The sequence below is a fragment of the Scatophagus argus genome, chromosome 9 (genome assembly GCF_020382885.2).
Source record: "Scatophagus argus isolate fScaArg1 chromosome 9, fScaArg1.pri, whole genome shotgun sequence".
Classification (NCBI taxonomy): Eukaryota; Metazoa; Chordata; class Actinopteri; family Scatophagidae; genus Scatophagus; species Scatophagus argus.
In genome coordinates this window covers 1,395,102-1,406,680 of record NC_058501.1, presented here as the reverse complement: position 1 = coordinate 1,406,680, position 11,579 = coordinate 1,395,102, and the positions used below count along the sequence as shown (strand labels likewise).

Below are 11,579 nucleotides of genomic sequence, written 5' to 3'. Positions count from 1 at the left end.
TTAAAAAAGTGTTGCATGGTATTTTGGAAGTTAGCAGGCTAACTATAGACACCGAATCAGAATCAGTTTTATCGCCATATATGTTTATACAAGGAATTTGTCTTGGCATAAGGTACAAATACGTATAGATTTTGAATAGGAATGACAGGATTTACAATTAAAAAACAAAGTTAAAATCTTTATTTAAAAAAAAACAAGTAAATATAGTGCAATGACTGGAATTTCAAATATTGAACACAACCTCCCAACCAAAAAAAAAAAAAAACAAGAAATGAACATTATGAACATTACAACAGGCTGTAGAATACATGTTAATGTAACGTGAAATGTAAATGTCTGTACAGTGTTAGAGACTGTGTATGGGGGGGCTATGTGTGTTGTTCATGTATACAAAATCAACAACAAAGCTGATGTTTCTTGTAGTTTCTTCTTTTAATTTTATTATTCTCTTTTTTTTTATTATTAGTAAATTTTATTTACTATTTTTATTGTTTAACCTACTTTATTTTATTTTGATCTATGACCAAATAGGGACATTCTTGCTAAACTTAACTTTTTTGCAGGAATGTGACGTTTTTGATGACACGGATGACAATAATGACCTCCTGACTAATAATAATAATAATAATAATAACAATAATAATAATAATAATAATAATATAAGCGGAGGGGGTTGAGCTACCAGAGTCAGGAGCTCAACCCCCTCCGCTCTGATCATGTCTTCTCTTTGTTACCATCCAGCTCTATTGACCAGGAGCTGGTGCTTGGCTCCCCTGGTATTGCTACTAATTCCCCTCTGGGCCCCACTCATGCATTGAGCCATGTGCCCACTGATCTCAGCTGCTGTGATGCCTGACAGGAGCTTCCATGTGATGCAGAGGCAGGTTATAGGTTGGTAGTTGCACAGAATTGCTCCCTTCTGAGGATACCCCAGGATGAGGACTGTCCCTCCTTGGGTCTGGATGAATCCCATCCATCAGCAGCAGGTTCACTTGTGCTGCTAGATGTTCAAGGAGTGAAGTTAGTTTCTTTAGCCAGTGAGCATGGGTTGTATCAGGTCCTGGTGCTGTCCAACTCTGCCTGACACTCTTTGTTGGATGTCTGCCATTGTGGTGGTTATTAGGTCTTGTTGTGGGAGATTGATTGCGGTGGTCTGCACTTAGTTCACTAGCCCTGAGCACTGATGCCTCCTTCTGTTATATGTTCTTTCAGAACTGTTCAGTATCTACTTTCTTGTATGTATCTCTTCAGGTAGGCTTTGTTTCTAAGTATATATACTGTATACACATACTATAATGACCCAAGCATGCACTGAGCAATATGACCACAGGGGGGCACTCTTCTCCTGTATATCTATATATACTAAAGCAAACAACAGAGTCAGATGACTGATCATATTTATTTAATGGGGTACAACAGTGGAATCACAGTAATAACTGCATCATAATCTTTTTACCATCCATTACACAATGAAATATTAGTATTGTTGCAATATTAGTATGGTTAAATAAAATAATGTCTTCAAAAAAAACAAAAACCTCATCAACAGAAATTCTGTGCTGTCAAACGTATGCATTTGTGACAATGCTTATGTGAGTGAGTGTCTGTATATATATGTATGTGTTTTTCTTACCTGGTGCAGACAAAAACCTGTTCACACACATGGGGACTCACCTACTTTATGGGGACAAAATGTAAGTCCCTATGGGTAAATGATCATATTTTAGGGTGAAGACATGTTTTAAGGTAAGGTTTAGGCTGAAGTTGGGTAAAGGTTAGGGTTGGGCAAAGTTATGTTTATGGTTATGATTATGATTATAGTTATGGTTAGAGTAAGTCTCCAGGTACTCCAGCTTCCTCCCATACTCCCAAAAACATGCACATTAGGTTAACTGGCCACTGTACATTGTCCCTAGATGTGTGTGTGAGTGTGTTGGTTGTCTGCCTGGAGTGGTCGCCAGTCCATGGTAAGGATAAGTGGCGTAGAAAATGGATGGATGGATGGATTTATATATATATGTATATACAGAGAGAGAGAAAGAGAGAGGGTGACGGGATGTTTTACAGAAGTTCTGAGAATTATCTTTAAAGGGCAACTGTTACAACCCAACTAATACAGGAAGACATTATAGGAGTTGGTGGGGACCAAACCAAACCAAAACAAAACAAAACTGGTGGACAAACTATGCAATTGATGCAGTTTTTGTAAGTGACCATGAATATATTATAATTTCTCTTCTTACACTTGTTCTCACTCATCAGCCATCTTTTGGCAGGGCTGATAATGTATATCATTGTACTATAGACTGCTGGACAGACTAATGGCTACACTTCATTAGCGGAAGTGCTGGGCATACGGCGAGACTTGGAGGGAGAAGATTCTTCAAAAACGTCATCCTCCATGCCTTCTTCTATGGGATTCATTTTTGCGGAAGTCTTGGTGCCAGGTGATTTTTCTAAAAAATGAATAATAAAAAATATATATATATTACAACTGAATCAATAATGTGTTTCAATAAACCGACTGTCACTTACTTTTGCTAACAGACAGTCAGGGATGAAAACTGCATCATCCCGGCTCAACCATCAACACAAGTGGTCACACGTCACAAAAGACACAAACTTTCATCCATATAGCTAACACTTCACACTGGAGGAGGTTACATCAAAAAATGCTTCAGCAACAACCTCCAGACCCAACACAAGAGGAGTGGATTAACAGACACCGTAAAAAAAAACCCCAGAAAAAGCCCTCTGGATGTGTTTCCATTACCACCAACAGCTGCTGCATTACAACTCTTAAGAGCCTTTCTGCAGAATAGAAATAGAACTGCTCTTCTGGACTAAAAGCATTTTGAAGAGCAACACTCCACCTCAGGTGCTTTTAGACTGGATCTACAACAGATACAAATATTTGGTTTTACACAGCTACTCCCCCTAATGCATGTGAAGCTTTTGCTCTGTTTTGGAGAATATGAATGAGTGATGTCTCTTGGGTTCAGCAAATAAGGGTCATCGAAGGTAGCGGTGGCTAACATCAAAGCTGTCAAGGGCTGATGTGACCAGTGTACAAATTATTTCACCATTTTTCATGAGATTGTCATAATGTCATAATGTTCTTCAGTCAGTTTTTACACACACAAGATACTCCAATCACTGATAAAACATGAAAGCATCTTTGTACATTCCGGTCTTTCCGCTGACAAAATGTAGATTGTTACAGTTTAGAGGGCTACTTCAGCAATTTGGTGTTGTTCTTCCATAAAGTTGGAGGGTTAAAGTTGAAGTCAAGAGGCTGAGATATCCTCTGGGTGCTACATTTTCCATAATGCTATAATGCCAATACGATCTTTTGTGTCCCTGCTTGTTTATATCCAGTCTGTAACACAGCATTAGTCTTGGAAATGGATAATCTCAACCAATCCTGATAACATTAAGTGCCACCAGAATGGCTTTCCTCTTTAAAAAGTAACCAAACAACCAAATGCTTCATATCTGCGGAGATTCTCAGTCATCCAGGTCATATTCACTCAAAGGGTTAAAGCAAGGCATCTGGACTTTTGAAGATCGCTGCTAATCCAAGCAGCGAAACGTCTTCAAGTCAATCTTCACAAGTCCAGACACCTTGCTTTAACCCTTTGAGTAACCAAATGCTTCTTCTTCATATTACTTACTGCAGTAATATGCAGGGGTACACCAGGACCCTGTGACGTCTCTGGGTTCACAGGGGGCGGTTACTAGGTAAATCAATGCACACTTTTGACCACACCCAAACACACATATCAGCGATGGCTGGCTGTGCTTTGAGGTGAAATGTGCTTAAAGCTTTCGACCAAAACAGGACAGGGGAAAAACTGATGTTCGGCCTGGTGGAAGTGTAGCTAAATAAAACAATGACATCACAGTTTAAGTGGGCGCCATTTTAGAACAGGATTTGAAAGGACTTCCAGTGGAACGAGCACCCAATATGACTGAGTATTGAAATTCCCTACTAAGGTTGTTCAACTTACTACCTCCTAAAATAGCAATTTAAATATTTAATAGCAAAAATAGGCGTGTGATGGGTTGACATGACTTACATGAATGCAGACAGTTCAAAGAACCCTGACACATCCAGACTTAATCTGAATGTGGTCTGGTTTAAATTAGCAAGATTAAGGTCAATAAAATCATCTGCATTGCAACAACCACAGTCATGTCATTGTATTATATTTTCTCAGTACTTTGCTGTACTGGAATGTTTCTGTAAAAATGTGTAGCAACCAGCCAAACATTTCTGCACGGCCTCTCCCACCTTTACACCTTCAGTCTGTCATAAAGAGCTGCAGGCCTGAGGCAGAGTGACGCCTCCCCTTCGGCTGTATTCACAAAACATTCAGAGGATCGTGCATGTTTATTTGTGCTTTAAAATGTAACTACTGTGAAACAATCAGCAAATGGTTTTATTTTACAGGTATTCATCTACTGCGTTTTGGTAATCACTTTTGAATAAATTGAGCACCGTTGAGCTAATAGGCAACATTTATCAATAGGAAAATTTTGCTAGAAGCACTTTAAAACTGTACACAAACTATAATTGCTCTAGAAATACACTGTAATTTGTATTACTCTGAACTTATGTGATGACTTCAAGGTTCGAGTTTGGATAAGACAAAATCAAACAATGGAATAATCTCCCACAAAGGCACATATGTTTCCGGGAACCTGGAAAGACGTGAAAACATCTTGTGGGACGATCGTGCGACTTACGGAGCGATGATCCAGCCGATCCTCCTCGTAGGATCTGGTTAAGGACATCATCAGTGTCGCTGGTGCTTGCCATGCTGTTCCTCATCTGCGTCATTGACAGCTGAGAGCACAGGCTGGGCTGACGCTCCATCTTCTTCACTGCCTGAGAGGCACCCACATTTCACTTCACAATTTATTCACGCCGCGCCAGACCATGCGCCACTCCATTCTCAGACAGAGCAATAGCAACAGCAATAATAACAATAATAATAATAGTAGTTTGTAATATACTATTATAATCATCTACATCTATGGGGGCAGCCGTGGCCTAGAGGTTGGAGAAGCAGCTTGTGATCAGAGGGTCACCGGTTCAATTCCCTCACCTGACGGGCAGGAAAAATTTGGGTGTGGTATAATGATTAATGTGACAAATCCTCCACCCCCCATTAGCTGGCTGATGTGCCCTTGAGCAAGGCACTTAACCCGCAATTTGCTCCCCAGATGCTTGATCCTGTGTGTGTTTCACTAGATGTAATTTGCTGGGTGTTGCATGTGTGTTCAGCTAAGAATAGGTCAAATGACAAATTCAGTGTGTGTATGTAAAAATATATATACTGTCAATAAAGCAGTTCTTCTTCTTCTACAACATCAGTACAATAAGCATGCTAAGCAAGATGTTGATGTGTGGTTGTGCAGCTACAGCTTTATCACTGTGATGTGACATCAGAATTGTGCCCACCTTGTCACTGAGTGTGGGGTCGTTCAAAGAGTACAGTTTGTTGGTGATGTCTTTGCCAATGAGGTACCTGAACACCTCATTTAGGAAAGTATCTGACTCCAGGAAGTAGGTGAGCCTCTCTCGAGACCAACACATGAACTTACAGTCCTCCTCCGCCATGATGGTCACCTGACAACCAAACACAACAACAGCATCTATTATTCAAGAAATGTTTTTTACTATTAGATTTTTAGTCCTTGGGGCAATTAAGCACTAATGATATAAATTAAATGTATTTATTTTCTTATTACCTGGAACTTCTCTCCTCTGTGCATCTCAGTGGACCTGAACTCAGGAGAGTCAATGAATGAATTAGTGTAGATGTTGTGGAGGAAATGGCCTCGGTACGACACCTTCATCCTGTCACAGAGAAACTTCAGTGTCAAAACTCTTACAATTATGCATTTATTCAGTGATTTAAAAACTTCAATCCAATGTTAAAAAATGTAGCTGCCACTTGTGTTGTTTGGTGAAGCCAAAGAAGTGGTAATTCTCCTAATGGTAATACTAGATTTCTAAGCATCGAAGCACCCTCAGAACAACTGAAATGTCCCAAATTTACTCTAAAAACTATTTAAAAAGTTCCAAGTTCGCATGTGCCCTCTCATCATTATGCTGTTATGTTAAATGTCCCAAATTCACTTTCAAAGTGAATGAAAAAGTCAAAATACATGAAGTATCCAACAGCCAGACATGAGTAAAGGTGTCATGCAAAAATATTATTTGGAAACAGTCATGTATATGAATAAAACGTGACTAAAAGTCTTAAATTATCTGATATTAAGTTCAACTTAAGCGCTTGTAAACTACAAGTAGCTCAAAACTAGTAGAGTAGAGTACTTGAGTAAATATACCTGGTTACATGCCATCACTGGAAGAAACTGCATTTAGACCATGGAACACAAACATCAGGATGTCTGACATTTTTGACTGATAGTCAACTAAACTGTTAATGGATAATAAAAAGTATAGATGATTAAAACTCTGCACATTGTCTTATCAATCAGTACACAATTCATTTAAACACCATTATCATTATTATTATTATAAATCCTTATCTTTTTTCCATTGGTGAGCTCAGTTTTGACGTAGGTTTTGTAATTTTTTGAGACATTAGCGTTTAAAGACTCTTTACCTCTTGAGTTTGAGTTGAGTTGTCTCTTGAGTTCGTGTACTTGCGCTCTGAATTCTGGATCTAAACTTAACATCGGAATTTGTCATTCCTATGATACGAATCTGCGACTGGAACACGGATGAACATGTACTTTCACTTACTTTCCTTTGAGCAGAATGCTGAGGCGTTCATCCACAGAGGTCTTGTCCTCGGCAGCATAGGCCTGGCCTTTCTTCAGCTTCTGGATGGTGCAGAACTGTCCTGTGAGCCTCTGAAACAGGGCCTCCTGCACATGGAGTGGCTCAAACATCTGCTTGTAGACCGGCCGCAACGCCCCGTCGATCTTAATCTGAGAGAGCAAAGCCGCGACGTTAAAGGAACACTTGGATCGAAACTGAACCTGCTCCTACTGACCCCCCCTTTTCCATGGAAAGTTTGTCCACAAAACATTTCTGTGAGTGTTGCAGCTTTCTCCTGAACAACTGAAGACGCTGAGGTCAAAATGTCCCCCAAAATTTTGTTCTAAAAATATAAATAACAAATTGCTATGCTACAACAGGCAACCACACACTACTGTCCAATATTCATTAGTAAATATAATCACAGTTATAGGTAAACTTAATAAACAGCCATTATCAATGCTGCTAGCTCTAGTATTACGGCTAACTGCATTTCTGCATGACATTTGTCCACAATCAATCAATGTCAAGAGGCTACTCTCTGTTTATTTTTCGTTGCTTTCCATTGTATCAAAAAGTGGAAGTTACTGTAGACTGCTGGGAAGCTCCAGAAATATTTGCGAACTAAGAAACTACACCACTTTGCATTGGCATCAAGGTGAGTAGATAATGATTGAACTGTTTTTTACTTATGAAAAACCAACATGAAAGAAAGTCATGCTGTTTTGGTCTATGTGAAAACACATTCAAATGCTAGTAAAGAAGCAGTAGCTGAGGAGAACAGGTCTCCTGTTTCATTATGAAAAGCCCTGGTCTCTGGTCCACTTCTAGCGGAACACTGGAGGCCCCTTACTTACAGTAAATCCCCCAGTGGAACCCCCGGATTCTATCTGCATCTCATTACCTTAAGACAAGATCAAACCCAGGAGAATATTCTGCTGCCCGCCCGACATGGCGATGAAAAACTGAGCACTGAGGCTGAGCATAAATGAAACACACTGTTCCCCTAACACCTGGGTCCACCATTTCAATTTGGTGAAACACTTGAGTGGCCTGAATATGAAGTGACGACTTCTAGAACGTGAATGGGAGCGTGTTGATGTAGAACTCACCGGCCTTCGCTTGTACAGGAGGAAGAACAAATGCATGAAGTTGACCACCAGAAATACAACATTCCAAATCATCACATCCAGGTTGCATCTGTACAGAGTCGCCCACGCAATTAAGAGACCACATCCTGTCAGGGTTAAAAACACAGAATGTTAACGCTTGATTCACAGTCTGAATTCGAAGCTGTCTGGTCTCATATCAGTTCTACAAGATCATACATGATGCAGTCACGTATGGTAACTATGTTTGTAATTTCAAGAAGCTCATTCACAGCACCCTGGGTTATTATGGCTTGCTTGGCCTAGAGCGCAAAACTAAAAATAAGAATAACCAAACAAAAAATTTAAAATAGTCTTGCATAGAGTAGTGCAAAAGGTGAGGATAAAATGTCAACGGTAACATTAGAAAATGAGAAAATTATTGAGAAATGTTCTTATTTTACAACAAAAATACTTACTAAAAAACAATAGAAAACAATCAGTACACTGACGCAAATTTAGTTTGAGACTCTGTAAGTAAAATGGAGGAATTCAAAAATATTCTCATTGTTATAAAAGCAAGGCATCTCTCAAAAGTAAACAATTGTAAATAATGTTCTGTAAAATGGATAGTTTTACTTTGATAGCTCAGGTATGTTGTGAGGTACTTAGGGTTACCTCAAGGTTAGGTTACCTCACAAGATTGCTACTTTAGCTCTGTTTGTTTACCCCTGATCTTCATTTATTATCTGTTTCTTTTTCCGTGGAAAACCCTCAGAGACCATGTGCCAGAGGGCAATACAAAGAAATTAGCTGTCAAATTAATTACAACCTAAATCCTGCTACTTTCATGTCCCCACTCATCTTCCAAGCATTAGATAAACAAGCTGGAAGTGTTTTTTTTTTCCATCTGCCACTCTCCACTTTCGTTATCTGCCATGTCGGAGACTTTTAAGGCCTCAGCTCTGTTGAAAACATCCCTCTTTGTGCATGACAGCTTTTTAAAAAAAGAAAAATCCGCACATGTCCACCCTGTTAACAAAACAAAAGCAAATCCTATACAAGTGGTGGTAATAATCTAGAGATCTTTGATGCACACGGCACTTCTGATTTATCATTCTTCAATATTCCCAGCCACGGAATTATCACCGACTGACCTGTCATCAGGAGGAGGCGCAACAGGATCATGTGCAGACCCAGGGTGGTGGGGATGACCAGTCCCAGCAGCAGGGACAGGTTCCCCAGATGGAAGAGGAAGTGGTGGGTTTTATCCCACTCCTGGCACAAAGCTGCATTGGGTTCCATGGTTGTGACTTCCGGAGCGGCCGAGGGAAAGGAGGCCAGCGTGGTAAAAAGGAGGTGGGGCAGCTCCGGGGTAGAGGACATCCTGCAGCACGGTCACCTTGAAGACTACAGCAAGCTTGAAGGCAATGTGAGTGGAGGATGATGAATTGTTCAGGGCTTATAGCTATTACACTGGTTTCCCTCCTCTTTGGTTTGTTTGTTCGTTCTGTATGGCTATCATATTTTCCCATTAGCAAATATGTTTTTTTTTATTTATGTTTGCTGTGACTTAAATGCACAATGTGCAGGTTCTGCTGCTGGGGTCTGTCAGTCAAAAGAGAACAAAAGATGTAAGTAAAGCGGCGCCAAGGGTTGTCTTCATTGTTAAACGGCCGCCATTGCAAATGAAAATCCATCTGATGTGACTCAAGCAAAAACGTTCACAGATGAGGTCATGTTTTAAGTTTCCCTCTTTTCTTATGTTGCATCACCAACTTCTTTCCTCGCCCTCCGACTCTACTAAAAGCTATCGCGACGGGCGAGCAAAAGTTGCCAAAAACGCAACATCAAACATTTTAGGAATTGACACGTATTGCGGCGAGGACAACGCGAGAATTCACGTGAAAATGTGTTTGATTCTGACTGGTCCTCACCATAGAATATCTGACTGCTCAGTGGCACATCGACAGCTCCACACTTCTCACCTGCTAGCTGCTTATTTTTGTCAGTATTCTTATTCCCAACGGTTACAGGTGAGCACTGCATTCACACCAGTAAAACCTGATGCAAAGTGTACAGCTTCATTTTAATTATGTAGAAGGACTTAATGAGATTTAACAAAAGCTTTTATTTTGGATGCCATTTTGTGACAGGTTTGTTGCAACTTCCTTTTTACCGAGAGTTACACTTAACAGTTGTCAGAATACTTTCAGTTTCTCCAGTTCATATCACTGCCATGAAGGTGAAGTGAATGGTTCACAACACTGAGACACTCGGAATTCACGGTCTGATTGATTACATGGATGTATCAGCTGTGTACAGTACTGCACTGTGCAAAACACCGGACCAAAACAATGAGCCAAAAGAGGGCAAAAGAAAAAGCTGTTGCCTCTTACATATTGCCTCCTGCAGGTTCTCTCTCTAACAAATACAATTGCTGTGTTATCTTTATATATGTATTTATCCATATATCTAGAGACAGACAACCACACACTCTCACACTCACACCTAGGGGCAATGTAGAGTAGCCAATTAACCTAATGTGCATGTTTTTGGTATTGTGGGAGGAAGCCGGAGTACCTGGAGAAAACCCACGCAGGCACAGGGAGAACATGCAAACTCCACATAGAAGGGCCCAGACCACTTCCACACATTTTGCCTTTACTTTTATTTTTTTTTTAAATGCAGTTTTGATCTGAACTATTTCTTTTCATTCATTTTCTGCCTCGATGTAATGTGTGCGCCTGTAGATGAAAAAAAAAACAACAAAAAACTGAGCATGTACACTTGACAAAACGTTGCAGTAGGACTAAGTGCATTAACAAAGAGCAGTTGGTGTGGAACAGTCACGGTACATCCTGTCATAATGTCTCAGCGGGCCTGCACAGGAAGGCTCCTTTTAAATATTTGGCTGTATCTGTTCTACTCAAAGATTAATGGAAGTTGATGGGCTCGCGGAGTAATATTAAAAAATGTAGCTATTTAATTAAAAAATGAAAAGCGACATATTCTACCTCAGGTAACAGTACGAACTGCAGTGTTTTTGTTTTATTTTTTGTTTTTGTTTGGGGTTTTTTTTGTCAGTGTCAGGACGATGTGCTCCAGAACTGGGAGGGCTCAAATGTAAAAATAGATGCGAGGACACACATTAAGCCTCCCCACATTTGCGATTTCTTACAGCTGGAACTTTCTAACTGCTCAAAGTAGCCTACCCGAAGAAGAAAAACGCCTCTTTACTTACCGGTTTTAGCAGCGGAATGCGAGTCTGTACAGCAAAAGGGGGGAGGAATGATTTCTGTGAAAGACTTGAGAGACTGCTGCTGGCTGAAGAGCCGACCCTCTGATTGGGGGGGGCTGCATAATGTGCGTCGCACATTCCACACTGCGAACAGGGGAGAGACTAAAATGGGAAAGAGGGCGAGCGGAGCGCACCTGCAGTGACCGACAGCTCCGACAGGGGGCGACAGAGCACAGATTAGCCCCGTTATCTGGTATGCGGAAAATAACTGTACTGATAAACCTGGTCATTCGCCATGGCAGTAGCCAGACTTATAAAGACAGGCTGTTTCCCTTCAAATACTTAAAGACTAAACTAACATTTGTGTAAAAACCAGACAGAAACACGTAGGTTTTCAGCACTGCAGTTTTAATCTTCTCTGAGTAAATCCATGTTAATGTTTCTCTAAATT

The 11,579-nt window shown here is 40.3% G+C and overlaps 1 protein-coding gene across 1 annotated transcript; it reads right to left on the bottom strand.

Annotated features, from left to right (window-relative positions):
- Positions 1 to 1,387: 1,387 nt before the first annotated feature.
- bves (blood vessel epicardial substance) lies at positions 1,388 to 11,344 on the bottom strand. The gene is made up of 8 exons (XM_046399323.1): positions 11,132 to 11,344; positions 9,045 to 9,307; positions 7,912 to 8,036; positions 6,782 to 6,969; positions 5,758 to 5,866; positions 5,468 to 5,635; positions 4,750 to 4,891; positions 1,388 to 2,456 (listed from the first exon to the last, which is right to left on the bottom strand). The coding sequence occupies exons 2-8, from the start codon at positions 9,271 to 9,273 to the stop codon at positions 2,326 to 2,328; spliced, it is 1,092 nt and encodes a 363-aa protein (XP_046255279.1). The 5' UTR covers positions 9,274 to 9,307; positions 11,132 to 11,344; the 3' UTR covers positions 1,388 to 2,325.
- Positions 11,345 to 11,579: the final 235 nt, after the last annotated feature.